The sequence below is a fragment of the Heterodontus francisci genome, chromosome 6 (assembly GCF_036365525.1).
Source record: "Heterodontus francisci isolate sHetFra1 chromosome 6, sHetFra1.hap1, whole genome shotgun sequence".
Taxonomy (NCBI): domain Eukaryota; kingdom Metazoa; phylum Chordata; class Chondrichthyes; order Heterodontiformes; family Heterodontidae; genus Heterodontus; species Heterodontus francisci.
Window position 1 is genome coordinate 98,121,216 of NC_090376.1, and position 19,050 is coordinate 98,140,265.

General features: G+C 40.3%; 1 protein-coding gene across 1 annotated transcript in view; it reads left to right on the plus strand.

Moving 5' to 3' along the window:
• LOC137371466 (protein diaphanous homolog 3-like) overlaps positions 1–19,050 on the plus strand; it is a 908,603-nt gene that overhangs the window by 190,626 nt on the left and 698,927 nt on the right. The window contains exon 5 of the mRNA XM_068034108.1: positions 5,140–5,276. Coding sequence (XP_067890209.1) covers positions 5,140–5,276 — 137 coding nt within the window. The remainder of the gene's footprint in view (positions 1–5,139; positions 5,277–19,050) is intronic.

Consider the following 19,050-nt stretch of genomic DNA (forward strand, 5'->3'; position numbering starts at 1 on the left):
AAAACAAGATTTAACCAGTAATGAAGCAAAGCATTAACACACAGATAGAAATATGAAATTTCCCTTTTTACCGCCGCCCCCCCCCACAACTCAAGACAGGCAGACACACACATGCACTGGTTAACCGAAAAAAGATTTCTCTTTAGAGCTGTGTTACAAAAAAAAATCAAAAAAGAATACTTTGGCCAAATACGTGCTAATTCTTGAAGAAAACAAAAAGAGATGTGGAAAGATGTCAGTTGTTCCTTTATTCTGGCATCCTAAATATGCATGGACGGCGGTCACTGGGACTTTCCTGCAACAGTTCTTTTCAGCGACGTTAGATATCAGTTTGGCAGGCTTTCCAGGAGAAATGCGGCAACAGGGGTTTCTGGCAGACCTTTCAGGAGGAATGCAGCATCAATTTCTAAAAGCTTCTCAAATAGTTGGAAAAGAGGGCAGGCTTTTCAAAGTGATGGAAAAGGCTGAGCTGGGGTTTTGTCCTTGGCAGGTTTTTTTTTAACTCCTTTCAAAATTGACTGTCCAAAGCGAAACCAAAACAATATCTCGAGTCAAGCCTCTTGTCTGCTATAAATCTTGACCTGTCACTTCTCTGTAAACATCTTTCCCAGGTCAAAAAGCCCTTGTGGAGTATTTATCTGAAGGTGACTTTCAGTAAATGTTGTTTTCAAACAAGACCTCTCGGTGTCCTTTCAATGACTTCAGTGAAAAAACACTCCAGCATTTCTGAAATCTTCACAATTTAAATATAAATCCTCAAAAAAAAATCTTAAAACTATAGAAGCACAGTCATATAAGTAGGAGCTGATTTGTTCACACACAATCCAGAATACTATTTCATAGTTGCAGACTACTACTCCAAGTACCCTTTTATCCCGAAGGCGAATGACTTGAGAGCTACAACAATTATCTCAGCAGTACAAGTTCTGTTTGCTGAGCAAGGGATTTCCAAAAGATTGATATGTGACAATGGCACCCAATTAATCTCCACAGAATTTGTGGAATTTGCTGAACAGTATAGGTTCAACACCATCACCACACATCGGGGACACAGGTTTATGGAAAGCCATGCCCAGACGGTCAAAAGAACCCTTGCGAAATGCCGAGAGACGAAGGAAGACCCAGATTTTGCCTTATTATCACTCTGCTCTGTACCTCTCAATGCTGACATGAAATCACCTGCAGAACTGTTGAATGTAATAAAGTATAAGACAACTCTGCCAAGCAAAATACATCTAACTGACCAGGAGGAAGTGAGACAAGAACTCATTGGAGCACAGATAAGAGGAGAGCAACACTTCAACAAGCATGCCAAATCCCTACCTTAGCTGTTGAAAGGACAAACTGTTCATGCACAGGATCCGCTGATGAAAACCTGTAACCCAGCAAAAGTTATTGGTGAAGCTGAGACTCCAAGTTCGTACATCGAGACCGAAACCAGTAAGTAAATGAGAAGGAACAGAGTCCATGTTTGACCTACGCCTGAACTGGAAAACAAGCAAAGACCATCAACAACACAGAAAACATCACTATCCAGTGAGACAATATTAACAGCATCACCAGCAAGTGACACAACATGAACAACAGCAAGCACAATCTCTGCAACACCAGGAGCAACAAGTACAACATCGCCTCTGCAAAGTGCCAATTCACTACTGAGAGCAATGAATGCCAAGTTTACAAGGTGGAGGCACAACACCTACGCGATACCGTGAATAATTTTAGAAAATAATGCACGATATAAAAGACGCGAAGAGGGGTTTAGTTTATTTCAAAGAGTCAATTGTTAATCTTTAGTTTGGAAAAAAATGTTAATGATTGGAACAGTTACATTGATATAGAGGCATTGTGTCTTTTAAAGAAAGAGGGATGTTATCTGTTGTGACATCATCCAAAAAGAGCTAGGAATTAATTGTTATTGTGTAAGTGTTGCTGGGGGGCCACATTCACGTCTGCATCAGAGAGTCAGGGGACACACAACACTGCACCAGTCGACAAGCAGTCCTTATCGGGCTGCATGGAAGCTGAAAGAAATAAACAAAGAGTTCCAGTCTTTTTAAGGTTAAGGTGTGATTATTTATAACTTATGGGAACCAGAAAACATATTTCCCAATGCATTGGTTATGGTTCACGTGTTATTTCAAGTGATTTTGTGGGGCTGTTCAGCAGTTAACACGTTCTGTGATGTCATTGTTCCTCATCAACATTCAAAAATGTTGTCACACATCTGCTCCATGGACAAGTCACCTAAATTCCTCCCACCTTCTCAGTCAGTGTCAGTCAACAGTGAGAGGCCCAACCACTTTTGATGGTCAGCCCTTGTCAACATGCCATTTGTAAGCTGCCAGTGCATTTGGATCATGGACAGACTGCTTGCTAATCAGGGAGAAGGCTGGTTTCAGTTGGTGATGACACATTTCATACCAGTGTTATCTTTGCTTTAGATGGGCACTTCCATAATAAGATTTCAAAACAATGCTTGCCAGACTGAGCACTGTATGGCATGGAACTGATTGGTCATGCCTCCACTGGTATATAGGCTGACTGCTAATCTACCACTGCACAACAAAAGGGCGATGCTTCGAATGCTATTGCTCCATCAGCCTGCATTTCTGGGGAGCATCCAAATAAGGCCAAGGACATCCAGCGCATGTTAGTGCTCGCTACCATTTCTGCTTCAGAGTTAGACCAACACCATTTAGGGTTAATTGTATTGCCTCCTGAATTATTTGAATGCACTGTCAGTGCTGCTCATTATCAAGGTGTGCTCTCCAGCCATGGAGCTGGTACTGCAGAGTAAGATGAGCAAAGACCATTTGATAGCCTATCTTTATATAGCATTATCAAGTGGCTGCAGTGGGAAAGAGACTGTCGCCCATCTCCTTCAGGGATGTGCCTTTGCAAAGCAGGCTTGGAAAGAGATGCAGGGATTTTAGTCAAGGTTCATTCCGAGCAACTTAGCTGTCTACAGGCTGTTCCCAGGGAAGCACACTGAAGTAAACATCAACGGCTGCTGGAGGACCATCAACTCTGTGAAAAGCGCACTTTGATCTGCTGGAAATTTGCTGGTCTTCCAGTGCAAAGAGCTGTTGATGATCGAGTGCTGCAGACTGGCACATTCCAGGGTCCAGAACTACGTGCTTCGTAATGTACTAAAGCTTGGGGCAGCTGCCGCAAAGGCTCACTGGGGAAAGGCCACCATCTAAGGCCCCTTCTCCATAGTATACCGAGGGGCTGGAACTTGTGTAAAACCCCTCGGGCTGTATGCACCAAAGAATGTTTGAAATGAAATGTAAATGTACGTTGTAAATATAACCTCTAAAACATATGTTGTGAGGCATTTCATGTACAATATTGAAAGAAACTGATCTGTATTGAACTTTATGTACTGTCAAATTTGAACTGTTATGTAATGTATTTTTACAAATTTTATGAATTAAGTATATTTTTGGAACAAAAGAAGCATTACCAAGTTCTCGGGAAAAACAAAGGGTTAGCAACAACAGTTGCTGAATGGGTTGGGGGCGGGTGGTAGAAGGGGATGGTTTATTTTGTATATTTTCTTTGCTGCAATACTAACATTGTCTTTTCTAAATTTAACTTTAGAATCTTGTTTAAATCATAGATGACTACTGTTTAAGATTTAGCAAATGTAGACATATTATTTAGACATTTCTCTTGTCTGAAGCACTTCAAGGATATCAGATCTGAATCTACTTTATCAAAAATACCAAGTGAGGGATGCATTTATTTTTCTGTGTTTAAAAATATGCAGAAGTGCAGAATTTAGGAAATATTGTGAATGTGACAATCAAGCTAAACACACTTTATCACTGAGCACTGTGAAGGGGGAGGGTGCAGCATGTCACGTTCAGGGAAGGAGAAATTATGAACTATATCTGTGAACTTATGAGACAAACCCAAGCAGACTTGAGGTGCGTCAAAGTGACCTGGATTCAAACTGACTAATCAAGAGAAAGAATTGTGACCAGCGATGGTGGCACATGAGTGAAGCAGCTCGCGTGTTCTAGAACAATTGTAGCGGAATCAATGTTGGGTTTAATTCAGTTATTAGTTCAAAAATGAATTCCATCTCTTCTAGCGAAGGGGAAGGATCCTGCCTAAGATCACCATCTTTAAACTACATGTAGGTGGAGACTGGAGCTGGCCTTGATCTCCCTACCTGAGAAATCGAACCAGGTTTTCGCCATTGAACTGTGTCTGAGAAATAAGAAATGTCTGCAACAATGCATCCGTCCTCCTGAACCTTCCGAGTTTCTTTTTCAGTGAGCCAGGGAAAAACCAGGCCTGCATCATTTTAAGTCTGCACCCTGGGGAAAAAAGCAAGTTTTACAGCAAACTCTTTTAAAACCATCAGACATAAATGCATGTTATCTTTTAATCTCTATCGTGTGTGTGTGTGTGTGTGTGGTGTGTGTGTGTGTGTGGTGTGTGTGTGAGAGAGAGAGAGAGAGTGGGTGAAGTTATGTATATTTTTGGGTGTTGTGTAATAAACATTTACCTTTTTTAAACTTATGAGAAAACCTGTTATTTGTCTGTTTGCTAACCATCAAAACATGCAGGATTTAAAACACTTAAAAAAAAATGCAGTTATCGGTCAGTTGAGGTGAAAGAAGTGGAAAACATCCCTATCCTCTCCCATCTGTCCATCACACAATGCATCAACAATGTAATTATTACTTCTTGGTTAGTGTTCTAAAGATACAAGAGGCTATCTTGTTTTGGTTTATTTTATTTAACGAGTAAACCCAGTTGACATTGGAAAATGTGACTTCAAAGGGAAGATGGAAATTTGAGTTTTTTCTTCCTCTTGTCAGTCTAAGTAATTACTTGCCTGGTTCTTCTTTGTCTAGAATTGAATGAGTTAAAAATACAGAACTTGCAGCAGAATGCAGCGCAGTTGGTGTATGTAATAATTCTATGTTGTAAGAACATAAATCTTGTGATATGATCTCAAATATTGAGACTTAATACATACTTTATAATGTGTCCTTTCTTGGAGCACAGTAACAAAAGTGCATTTTTTCTTTTCTCGCAGCTGTGATGGATAATGCATTACTTGTATCTCTGTACCCAAATCAAATGATATTTCTCAGTGTGGGTTCTGTTACTTTACAGGGCAGTTTGAAGAACAGACAATACAATTCTACCTTGCCCCACGAGTTCATCCATGAGCTAAAATCCGGTGTTGCAGATGAAAAGCTTTTGAGTTCTCTGGAATCGCTTCGGGTATCTTTGACCAGCAATCCTATCAGGTAATTAACACATCCCAAGTACGTGAATCATGCACTTGCAGTTAACCTTACAGATGTCCTGAATCTGCAGCCTTACAATTTGTTAATTTCATGATGTATTTCTTTTCCCAATGAGTAAAACTATCATTAATCACATGCTGGCCTTCATAATTATTAGCTACGCAAAGCAGGTCAAGATAATTAATGGGTGCTTTCGATGGCCACAATAACTTGTTCATATTAGAAAACTGAGGTTGTGTCATAAACTGTCATTTTGTTGGGTGTTCAAATGACGATTCATGTAGTCAACAACAAGTAAACTTCATTTTATCGAACCTGTAATTTTGACTCAGCTATTTACTCATACTGGTTGTGTTACGTTGTAATATAGGATTGTAAAATTATGTGGAATGTCTCCTCATCAATTAATTTGTTCTTATGATCATTTAGAAACTTCAAAACATAGAAAAGAAGGAGGCCATTTGGCCTATCATGTCTGTGCCAGCTGGAAAAGAGCTATGCAACCTAATCCCACTTTCCAGCTCTTGGTTCGTAGCTCTGTAGATTTACCCTCAAATGTAATCTGTCTTGTCCTTTTGGTAAACTTCTATGATTATTATTAAATTTCTTATATTTGGAGAAGATTGACGACTGTTGAATCATAGAATCATAAAAACTTACAGCACAGAAGGAGGTCATTAGGCCCATCACGCCAGTGCTGGCTTTTTAAAAGGGCATTCATGCTTTGACACACAACCCTGCTTTTTGACTGTAACCCTTTAAGTTCCTTATTGTCAAGTGCATGTCCAACTACCTGTTACAATTATTTATCGAATTAGCTTCCAGTATCTTTTTTAGGAAGACTATTGCAGGTTCCAACAACTGAGTAAAAATTAATTGTCTTCATCATCCCTCTATATCTTTTGTCATTGTTTTTCAATCTATAGCTTGTGGACTTCTGGTGATTGATCCACTTGCCAGAGGGAATAGTTTTTCTCTATCTACTTTATGAAAACCTTTCAGCATCCTGAAAGCCTCTATTAGGTCTTAACCTTCTCTGTTCGCAGGAGAACTAACTTTTCCAACTTCTGTTCATAACTGAAGTTGCCCATTCTTGGTAACAACCTTTGTATCCTTTCTAAGAACTCATGTACGGTTTTCAAAATTGTGTCATTGATGGCTTACTGTTCCATATCAGTCCTCCCAAGGTGCATCACTTAATACTTCTCCACATTGAACTCAGCCTGCCATGCTTTTCCCCATGTCACCATCCTGTCTGTGTCATCCTGAAGTCTACAACTATCCGCATCACTACTATGTTGCTAAGTTTTGTATCATTTGCGAACTTTATAAACTCCCTAAACCAGAGTCTCGATTGTTTATAAAATTTGATCAATAAAGGATCCAAAACTGACCATTGGGGAACTCTACTGCAATCCTCTCCCCAGTCTGAAAAACATGAATGTGCTGCCATCACCCTTTGATTCTGGTCATTGAGCCAATTTTCTATCCATGCCGCTTGTCTCTGAACTCAATGGACTTCAGTCTTCGCAATAAGCCTCCTGTGTGACAGTTGATCCAATGTCTTCTGCAAGTGCATGTGTGCAATACCTACTTGATTACCTTGATCAACCTTCTCTGTTACCTCATCAAAGAATTCAAGCAAGTTAGACACAATTTGCGTTGAACAAATCTATGCTGGCTCCTCTTGATTAAACCATGCCTTTCCAAATGTAACTTTATTTTGTCCCTGATGACGGCTTCCTATAACTTCACACCACTGATGTTAGGATGACTAGACTGTAGTTTCCTGGTTTATCCCTCTCCCCTTTCTTGTATCGTGACATAGTATCAGAAACCCTTCAGTCCTCCAGCACTGCTCCTGTATCCAAGGAAGGTTAAAAGATTGTGACCAGTGCTGCTGTTACTTCTACCTTTGCTTATTTCAGAGGTAGGAGAGGTGTGTTTTACAGATTCTTTTGGATTTCCTTAGTGTCAGTTTATGTTTGGGGTTCCCTCCTACCTAGCACAATTTTCGTCACCACCACTAATATAGGGTGCTTGTCCATAGATCACTGAAGGCAGCAGCACAGGTAGATAAGGTGGTTAGGAAGGTATATGGGATACTTGCCTTTATTAGCTGAGGGGTAGAATATAATAGCAGGGAGATTATGTTAGAGCTGTATAAAATGCTGGTTAGGCCACAGTTGGAGTACTGTGTACAGTTCTGGTCAACACACTATAGGAAGGATTGCATTGGAGAGCGTTGAGAGGAGATTCACCAGGATGTTGCCTGGGCTGGAGCATTTCAGAGAAGAGAGACTGGATGGGCTAGGGTTGTTTTCCTTGGAGCAGCGAAGGCTGAGGGGGGACCTGATTGAGGTATACAAAATTATGAGGGGCATTGAGAAGATAGATAGGAAGAAACTTTTTCCCTTACCGGAGGGGTCAGTAACCAGGGGGCATAGTTTTAAGGTAAGGGGCCGGAGGTTTAGTTGAGGAAAATTCTTTTCACCCAGAGGGTGGTTGGAGTCTGGAATACACTCCCTGAAGGGGTGGTTGAGGCAGGAACCCTCAAAATATTTAGAAGTATTTAGTTGAGCACTTGAAACCCCATAGCATACAAGGCTACGGGCCAAGTGCGGGAAAATGGGATTAGATTGGATGGGTGCTTGATGTTCGGCGCAGGTGTGTTGGGCCGAAGAGCCTGTTTCTGTTCTGTAAAACTGTTATACTCTATGACATCACCACTTTTGTTTGGAGAAGTAACATAACTGCCAATTGAGAAAACTTCCAAGCACTGGAATACAGCTTCAGTAAAACTGGGTGCTCAAAAAAAAAGATTCAGAAACAGCTCTGAAGATAGGCCTATCATTACTTGACCTGTGACAAGTAATTGAAAAACTGAATTTTTCTTTCATAGAATTCCAGGATTTTTACCAGTATTTTTGGGATTATTTTTGCCAATCTTTTGGAAAAAGAACCTTGTTTGTGACAAGTAGTTACTGTGAGAGAGTAGTGGGGCATGAGCTTGGTATAACTTCAGTGGTAGGTATACTGAGTATCCTATCATTTGAACTACAGTGAAAGTCAAGTACACAAAAGTGCTTTTTTTTAAGTGATTGGTTTGGAAATTCGTGAAGGGCATTGTGAGCACTAGAGGTACATGACCCTCAACTGCACACAAGATTGTGATACTTGACACTTTTTGTTAACTTTACAGCATTTTAATTCTACTGGGATTCTACCTTTTAAGCCAAAATTATTCATCTTGGATTGTGAGGAGATAGTAAATATTTAACATTATGTGGTTGTTACAAGTTGTTATTTTTGTATCAACAGAAAGTAGTAGAACGCATCAGGCCCATGTTGTGCATGTACCATAGTTCAATTGATGTAATAATGGATCTTAGGAATGCAGGAGTAGGCCATTCAGCCCCTCAAGCCATTTGCATCATTCAGTTAGATCATGGCTAATCTGTATCTTAACTCCATCTACTCACCTTGGTTCTGTAACCCTTAACACTCTTATCAAACAAAAATCTATCAATCTTAGTTTAGAAGTTTTCAATCAAATTGGCCTCAATAGTTTTTTGAGCAGACAATTCCAGATTTTCACTACCCTTTGTGAGGAAGTTCTTCCTGCAGCACCCCTAAAATGGCCTATCTCGAATTATAAGGTTCTGCTGCCTTGTTCTGGATTCCCTGCTAGATGAAATGGTTTCACTCCATCTACCCTATCAACTCCTTTAACTCTTGACACCTTAAACACCTTTATCATCCCTTCATCCTCTATAGGCAAGGGAATACAAGCCGAGTCTGCCTGTCCTCACAGTTGAACCTTTTTAGCTCCGGCATCATTTTAGTTAATCTGCACTGCTTTCCCTCCAAGGTCAGCATATCCTTCTTGAAGTGTGGCGCCCAGAACTGAATGGAGTTGAACCAGAATGTTCTATAAAACTGTCTATAGCTTTCACCCCTTTGTCTTTCGGCCTCCTTGAGATAAAGGCCAAATCCCATTAGTCTTTAAAATTATTTTTGTAGTTGTACTTGAATCCCTAAATTTCTCTGCTCCTCCACAGTTTGCAGGTTCTCACCATTTAGAAAATATTCTGACCTATCTTTCTTGGGTCCAAAGTGGGTGACCTCACGCTTCTCCACATTGAAGTTCATTCACTGCAGTTTTGTCCACTCACTTAATCTATCAATGTCCCTTTTCTCCCATCTAAACTATTGACTGTGCTACTTAACTTGGTGTTCTCAGCAAACTCAGATAATATCCTTGGAAAACATCTCTCTGTTCCTTCATCTAAAATGAAAATGAAACACATTTCCGTTAATTTGTCAGCTTGGCACAAAATATTGGTTAGAGTTGGGTGTTGTGTCATTGGGGAAGATGAATTAAGGATTTATAAGCTGAGAGAGATTTCAAATTTTGAGCAATTAAGACGTTGTAAACGTTATACTATTGTGTATAGTGTTGATCTGGTATTTGGTTCTCAAGGCCTTCCATACAGCCTCCTCTGATATTATCCTAGAAATATTAGGAATAATTTTCACCTTTGCTATATAACCCACCCATTATAGAATCCGCCCAATTTTTCATTTACAGTGGAAATAAAAATCAGCATACAGATGATTTGTATCAATAATTTATGATTGGTAGGTTTGGAAGTGCTGAAATGATCAAACCAACCTAAAGTTTGGGAGTTCATGTGTCCAAACGGGGTGTTTTGGAAATGCAATATGCAAGCCTTGCAGGAGACCAAAATGGGTCATAGATTATCTTTAACAGGTCAGCTATGTATAAATTGTCATGGATCACTGATCTACATGCAAAAATATTGCTAGTCATGATAGAAAATTTGTATATGATTTGTTACTTATTAAAATCCAGTAGTAGTATTATTTGGCAAAGTATCCATTTATATATCTGTAAGACGACCAGATTTTATTAGACTGTACCATGTTTCAGCCAGGTGAGGAGGAGGTTGCAGACTCCCCTTTTACCCCTTCTCTTGTTTGACTGCAACAGGGTTTATCCTTTTTTAACGCAGTGGTTGAGCTTACCACCTCAGTGAGTGTTTGCTCTTGTTCCTCTAACATGATTGCAAAAGAACCAATCAGGCAGTTTTTCTTGAGTTTAAACAAGAGGTAAGATTATTACACTCAACACTCTAACCTGATTTAAAATACTAAAAATACGTTACACGTTCACACGAGAGTCACACACACACACAAATAGATTACAGAGGGAAACAGATTTGGTATTTGCATTAAAGTCTGGAATAAATGGAATTTAAATGCGGTATATGAGTCCAATAGTCCTCAGTTAAAGTTGTAGTCTTGAAGTCTCGCTGGGCCACGTGCACGGTGGTTGGCTTGCTTTGCTCAGGGCTCCTGAAGGCAGAAGGATGGTGGGTGATTCTCGTCCCCTGGTTGCTGGCTGCAGCAGTCTGTAGGCTTGGTGGGGGTAGGGGTTCCCAGTCGCAACTGGATCTTCTCTCGATATTTTCTGGGGAGACAGAGCCTGCTTTGGTGCTGGCTTTTCAGTTATTACCTGTCTGCTGTCAATATGACAAAACGTATAGTTCCTTCAGAGCTGCGCAAGCAGTCACATGGTTCTATCAAGCCACTATGTTTTAATGAATTTTTTTCTGGAATCTTCTCTGAAATTCAAGGTGCGACATGCCTCAAGATGTCCAGCCACACTTGGAGGGGGTTGGCTCTTTCAAAGTCAATGAGTGGATGACCGTGTTGATAAAGCCATTCTGGGTAATTCAGTCACTGAGAGCAAGCCATTGTTCTGGCTGTGCTTGGTTAGACTTTTCGTCTCCAGTTTCATCTCCCGATGTTTCAAATGTAAATTGCAGTGGACATCTTGGTTCTAAGGGCAGCACAGTGACACAGTGGTTAGCACCGCAGCCTCACAGCTCCAGCGACCCGGGTTCGATTCTGGGTACTGCCTGTGTGGAGTTTGCAAGTTCTCCCTGTGACCGCGTGGGTTTTCGCCGGGTGCTCCGGTTTCCTCCCACAGCCAAAGACTTGCAGGTTGATAGGTAAATTGGCCATCGTAAATTGCCCCTAGTGTAGGTAGATGGTAGGAGAATTGAGGGAAGGTGGGGATGTGGTAGGAATATGGGATTGATGTAGGATTAGAATAAATGGGTGGTTGTTGGTCAGCACAGACTCGGTGGGCCGAAGGGCCTGTTTCAGTGCTGTATCTCTAAATAAATAAAATAAAAATAAATAAAGTACTATCAAGCCATTACAGTACCATTGTTCTGGCTGTGCTTGGTGAGACTTTTCGTCTCCAGTTTCATTTCCTGGTGTTTCAAATGTAAATTGCAGTGCCCATCTTGGCTCCTATTTTTTTTAAAGGTTAACTTGTAGGATTTTTCCATTAAAACTCGAATGCAATGAATACGATTAAGAGAAGAATTTTATGACGGATGATAGTAAGTAATTCTTTCTTGATTGTTGAAGCACAAATGTATTTGACACTTCAAACATGCTACAGTTCCTCCCCAGTGCTTAAGAAACCATGGCCACAGCTTGTCTGAACTGTCAGAATGTGTTTACTTGAAATCTGAGGATAACCACTGGGAGATAATTAGGCAACATTAAATTAAAAAAATGTACAAACTGCTGTAGTGTCGGGTCAATTTTTAGCAAACCAAACCATGTTTAAAGATTAGCTATACCATAGAGTCAAAGAGTTATACAGCACAGAAACAGGCCCTTCGGCCCAACACGTCTGTGCCGACCATCAAGCACCCATCCAATCTAATCTCATTTTCCCGCACTTGGCCTGTAGCCTTGTATGCTATGGCGTTTCAAGTGCTCATCTAAATACTTTTAAATGTTGTGAGGGTTCCTGCCTCTACCACCCCTTCAGACAGTATGTTCCAGATTCCAACCACCCTCTGGGTGAAAACATTTTTTTCTCAACTCCCTTCTAAACCTCATGCTCCTTAGCTTAAATCTATGCCCCCTGGTTATTAACCCCAGAAGGAGTTCAAGAAAGAAATTCCAAAGACTAATCAGTTAAGAAGTGTCTCCTTTTAAATGTAATGTAATGGATCTATAGTCAGCTATAATATTTGCATAAAAATTATATGTGTGCATCCTCATTGCCTGTAGTAGATGACCCTTAGAATAAGTATGTTTCATTAAAGCACATGTCTAAGAAAGGAATTGATCCAAACCTTAAAGTATTGACGTTGCATTTGTCTTTTTTTTTAATTGTTTGTAAGGTTAAGAAATTTAATACATCAGACAGTTAACAGTTTACCAGAGATAACCTTTCTTTGATTTGCAGCTTGTTTAGATAGGTCAGACTTGTATATTTTGTTAATAATTGTCTCACCAGCAGTTTTTCCTTTAAGAAAGAAAGAACATACATTTATATAAGATTATAGAATGGTTACAGCACAGAAGGAGGCCATTTGGCACATTAGGTCTATGCTGGCTCTCTGGAAGAGCAACTCACCTAGTCTCACTCCCCCCACCTTTTCCCTGTAGCCCTGCAAATTTTTTCGCTTCAGGTAATTATCCAATTATCTTTTGAAAGCCACAATTAAATCTGTCTCCACCACACTCTCAGGCAGTGCATTTGAGAAACTGCGAAAAAAGTTTTTCTAATGTTGTCATTGTTTCTTTTGCCAATCACCTTAAATTGATGTCCACTGGTTCTTGATGCTTCCACCAATGGAAACAGTTTCTCCCTATCTACTCTGTCCAGACCCCTGTCCTTGGGAATACTGAAAGCACTTCTCAGCTGATGAATTACTTTTGAAGTATAGTTCCTGTTGTAATGAAGGGAAACAAAGTAGCCAATTTGCTACAACAAGGTCTCACAAGCACCCATGAGATAAATGACCAAATAGCCCATTGTTTTTTGAGGGATAGATGTTGGCCAGGCTACTGGGGAGAAACCCCCTCCTCTTCTTTAAATTGTGCCATTGGACCTTTTATGTCCATGTGACAGGGTAGACCGAAATATGTTAAGTTGTTGTTCAATATTTTGAAAGTCATGATTACCAATTTTCCGATCAATGCATGCATTACTGGGCAATTTGTGTATTATAGGGGACAGGAGACTAATTTTCTGCTTACTAAAGTTGTAAACTTTTTTTTTCTGTGGCTGCACTCTGATTCCTGTATGACAATTTCTCATAAGGTAGGAAATACGAACATATGTACATACGAATTAGGAGCAGGAGTAGGCCACTCGGAAATATATGGCTAAAGACCAAACACTGGTGTTCGAAAGTAGTATAACTTACATAAGCATTATTTTGCAGTTGAGGACATCTGTAAATTTGTCATCATCTTTAAAATAATCTTGCAGTTGAATTAAATATTAATTATAACATTTACTGCATAATGTAATCAGGACCAGTCACAACACACGGACTGGCTTATGCAGTGCATTATTCTGTATTGTGAACAAATTGCTTGTTCAGGGCGGCACAGTGGCGCAGTGGTTAGCACTGCAGCCTCACAGCTCCAGGGACCCGGGTTCGATTCCAGGTACTGCCTGTGTGGAGTTTGCAAGTTCTCCCTGTGTCTGCGTGGGTTTTCTCCGGGTGCTCCGGTTTCCTCCCACAAGCCAAAAGACTTGCATGTTGGTAGGTAAATTGGCCATTATAAATTGTCACTAGTATAGGTAGGTGGTAGGGAAATATAGGGACAGATGGGGATGTTTGGTAGGAATATGGGATTAGTGTAGGATTAGTATAAATGGGTGGTTGATGGTCGGCACAGACTTGGTGGGCCGAAGGGCCTGTTTCAGTGCTGTATCTCTAATCTAATCTAATCATCCCCAGATTGTTTAACAATTTATCACAATGAAATCTCTGAGTAGATGATTAGTTTGTTGCATTGGTGCTGTCACAATGACTGCCTTAGGATCCAGTCTTTAACTGAAAAGAACTATTTAATGATTCTAGCTACTCGTTAAATAGCATGTTAGAGCATAAGAAATAGCTACAGGAGTAGGCCATATGGCCCCTCGAGCCTGCTCTGCCATTTAATAAAATCATGACTGAATTTATACAACAACTGCACTTTCCCACCCAATCCCCATATCTCTTAATTCCTCGAGTGCCCAAAAATCTGTCTATCTCAGTCTTGAATATACTCAATGACTGACCATCCACACAGCCCTCTGAGGTAGATAATTCCAAAGATTCACAAACCTCTGAGTGAAGAAATTTCTCCTCATCTCAGTCTTAAGCAGCTAACCCCTTATCCAGAGACTGTGCCCATAGTTCTAGACTCTCCAGCCGGGGGAAACAGCTTTTTAGCATCTACCCTTTAAGAATTTTATATGTTTCAATGAGATCATCTCTCATTCGTCTCAACTCCAGAGAATATAGGCCCATTCTAATCAATTTATCCTCATGTGACAGCTCTGTCATCCCAGGAATTAACTTTAACTGCAACCGTACTAAGACAAGTATATCCTTCCTTAGGTAAGGAGACTGAAACTATACACAGTATTGTACTCCACGTGTGGTCTCACCAAAGCCCTATATAAATGAAGAAAGACTTCCTTGCTCTTATATTGCAACCACTTACAATAAAAGCCAATCAACAATTTTCCTTCCTAATTGCTTGCTCTACTTGCATGTTAACTTTTGTTTCATGTACAAGGACACTCAAATCCATGTAATCCAAACACTTAGTAGTGTCTCATCATTTAAAAGGTATCCATTCCATTCTTTGTACCAAAGTGTAGAATTTCGCACTTCTGCATGTTATACTTCATCTGCTATCCTCTTGCATTCTTTGCTGCCTCTTTACATCTGTCTCACAGCTTACTTTCCTACCTAGCTTTGTATCATCAGCAACTTGGATACATCACACTTGGTCCCCTCACTAAATCACTGATATAGATTGTAAATAACTGAGTCCAAGCACTGATCCTTGTGGCACTCCCCTAGTTATAACCTGCAAACCCAAAAATGACTGATTTTTATACATTGTTTTCAATCCTTTACCCAATCCCCAATCCATGCTAAAATATTATCCCCACTCATTTGAACCATAATCTTGTATAACAACCAATTGTGTGACACCTCAGTGAACGTCTTTTCAAAATCCAAATCTACCACATCCACTGGTTCCCATTTTAGCTACCTGGCTAGTTAGAGAGTCATTTACAGCACAGAAGGAGGCCATTTCGCCCATTGGGTCCATGCTGGCTCTCTGTGGAGCAATCCAGTCAGTCGCATTCCCCCACTTGATCCCCGTAGCCCTGCAAGATTATTTCCTTCAAGTGCCCATCCAATTTCCTTTTGAAATTATTAATTGTTTCCGTTGCACCACCCTTGTGGGCAGCAAGTTCCAGGTCATTACCACTCACTGTATAAAAAAAAGTTCTTCCTCACATTCCCCCTGCATCTTTTGCCCAAAACCTTCAATCTCTGGTCCTTGTACCATCAGTTAAGGGGAACAGTTTTTCCTTGTTTACCTTATCTAAGCCTGTCATGATCTTGTACACCTCCATCAAATCTCCCTTCAATCCAAGGAGAACAACCCCAACTTTTCCAACCGAACCTTGCAACTAAAATCCCCCATTCCGGGAACCATTCTGGTAAATCTACTCTGCATCCTCCTCAGGACCCTCACATCCTTCCTAAAGTGTGATAGTATGATGACCAGAAGTGGACGCAATTGGGGCCTTACCAAAGCTCTGCAAGGTTTCATCGTTACTTTCCTGCTTTTGTACCAAATTCCTCAATTTGTGAAGCCCAAGATCCCATAAGCATTGCTAACCACTCTCTCAATATGTCCTGCCACCTTCAAAGATTGATGCACATGCACCCCCAGGTCACTCTGTTCCTGAAAACTCTCTGGAACTGTGCTATGAAGTCTGCATTGCCTCACCCAATCCCTTCTACCAAAATGCATTACCTCACACTTGTCTGTATTAAATTCCATCTGCCACTTGTCTGTCCATTCTGCCAGCTTATCTACATCCTGCTGCAGGTGATTTGTATCATCCTTACTGTTTGCCACTCCTCTTTGGCAAATTTTGAAATTCTACTCTGTATCCCAAGATCCAAGTCATTCATATATAGTGTTACGACCAGGTGAGAAAGGTGTCTAGGGATCTTTTACTATCTTCACCTGGTCTTTTTGTAACATTTTAAACACACTGTGTTTTGAGCTCCCCCTTTGGTGAATCCTTGTTCACCACTTTGCAATTACAAGGCAAAGAAATGAGCATAAACAGGCTTTCTTAGGTTTAAAGAAGAAAAGTGAAATTTATTGAACCTTAAACATAAACTCTAAAACGGTAAGTGCCTACGGATACACGCCATGCTAGCATGCGTACGCAATATGCACATGCAAATAGGGACAGAAAAGAGCAGAAGAAAAATAAAGTAAAAAAGTTTGAGGCAGACTCTGAAGAGGGTTTTTTTTACTGTGCTTCGAGCTCGCTGTAGTCCTTGATTGTCGGCTTTTCGTTGGAGCCCAGTATTGTTCTTAAACTTTGTTCACTGTCGGAAACTTTTCTCTCTTGGGGTTAATGTGTCTTCAATGGTGTTTCAGTTCTGTGAGAAAGAGATGAGAGCAGACAAGGAGAGAGGTGTTCTCAGTCCGAGAGAAAAGAGTGGCATGTTCAAATTCAAACAGTCAGTTAGTCATGTGACTAAACTGGCCTGACCAGGTCTTCTGTGTGTTGGAGAGGCAGGGACTCGTTCCTTTGTTCCAACGCTGTCTGCTAGCATGCAAATGTCTTTCCAGTCAGAGGCTTGGCAATTCCTTGTGAGAGGCCTTCTTTTCTTCCCAGCCACAATTTTAGGTTTTAATGTTCTTGTGGTGAAATAATGTGTGCCTCAGTCTTGGCAGGTGGGGGCCTGCATGACAATAGCAAAAAAAAACAGTGGTCCTAGCACTGACCCTAGAGGAGCACCACTGTCTACCATCCTCCAGTCTGGAAAATAATCACTTACCATGACATGCTGTTTTCTGTCCTTGAGCCAATTTTTTATCCAATTGGACACTGACTCTCCTTTTCCATGAGCCTCAATTTTGTTAACCAACCTTTTATGTGGTACGTTATCAAACACTTTCTTAAAATCCATATAGACAACATCCATCGTATTCCCTTCATCAACCTTCTCTGCTACTTCATCAAAAAATTCAATTAGATAAGTCACGCATGATCTGCCATTTATCAATCCATGCAGACTATCTTTAATTAATTCAAACCTCTCCAATTGCCTGTTGATTTTTTTCCCCTAGTCATTGTTTCTAAAACCTACCCACCACTGATGTTAAACTAACTGGCCTGTAGTTGCTCGGACTGTCTTTACTTCCTTTCTTGAATAAGGGTGTCACATTTGCCACTTTCTAATTCTCTCGCACCTCCCCTGGATCCAAGATTGGAACATTATGGTGAGCCCTATTGCTATGTCCAGCTCCACTTCCTTTAGCAACCTGGGTTGCAAGCCATTCAGACCAGGTGACTTAACTATCCTAGGCATAGCAGCCTTTTTAGTACCTCCTCCCTCTCAATTTTTACCCTATCCATTGCTTTTACTCTCTGTGCTGCTACTGATATTTTGTCAGCATCCTCTTCCTTAGTAAACACTGATACAAAGTAATCATTGAGCATTCTAGCCTTGCCTTGTCCCTCTAAGCATTCGTATTCTAGGCAGTATTTCATGCCTTTTGAATGATAAATGCATTGGAAAATGAAAAAGTTAATGGATGGATCTTTAGAAGTTTCTTTTACTATGTTTTACTTTCATGCTGTGCCCACCTTTTGATTCAGCTGCTAGCTGAAGTACTGTCTATACCGAATTCTATTTTGTTGACTAATTTTATAAGAAATAGCCTGTGTTTCAGCAATTTTATAGTAGTTTCCCTTGTTGAAGTGTTAAATGACCATAGCTATTCCTAGTGAATAAGTGTGGAAACACGTTATCAATTGTTGCTTTGTGTAGGAGTTTATGCCAATGGTGTTCCCTTTTCAGTCTGGCCTGCTGTGGTTATTGACCTGTAATTCTTTTTGCCTTGGTTATTATAACAAATGCAGTAAAATGCTGAGTTATGTGTGTGCCTCTATGCTGGTGGTTATTCATATTATTCTTCAGTATCGTGGTACAAGATGACACGTGACTATAAATGATGTGGCAGCAAGTATCAGACTTCAGAATGCCTTTTTGCAGAAAACCCTTCACTTAAGCATTGTAAGAAGAGTAATCTGATGACAAATACTTTATTTTCATGCCATCTGATATTCAATTTTAAAAGTTGCCAGAAACAGCATTGCAAAGCCATTGAAGATCAACTGTTAAAGATTCCTAAATGTTCTTTTGCCATAACAGTCTATGCTTAAACATTCATTATATCATGATGAAAGGTAGGTCACAACATTCCATGCAATACCTGTTAAATTGTTATGTGTGATTTAGAAAGTGGCCTCTTGACATTAAAGTTTCGTACCTTTTGCTCCTGTTCCCCATTCCCTCCTCAATCTCTTCCTCTTCTTCCTTGGTCCCTCACCTCCCTCTTCTATGATCCCTTCTTCCATTCCCGTTCCTCCTTCCCTGTACTCTCTTTACCTTTTCTCTTTACCCATTCTCCTCTTCCCCCTCACCATCTCTTTTCCCCATCTTTTTCTTGCCATCTCCCACCTCCCTCTAACTCTGCATGAGCTGAATATTACATTTTGTCTTCACTCTCCATGTGCAATGTTGCAGAAAATCAATTAGTACTTATTAAAATTGGTATACTTTGTCATCTGTCAACATTCCTCATGAAGTTTCCACAA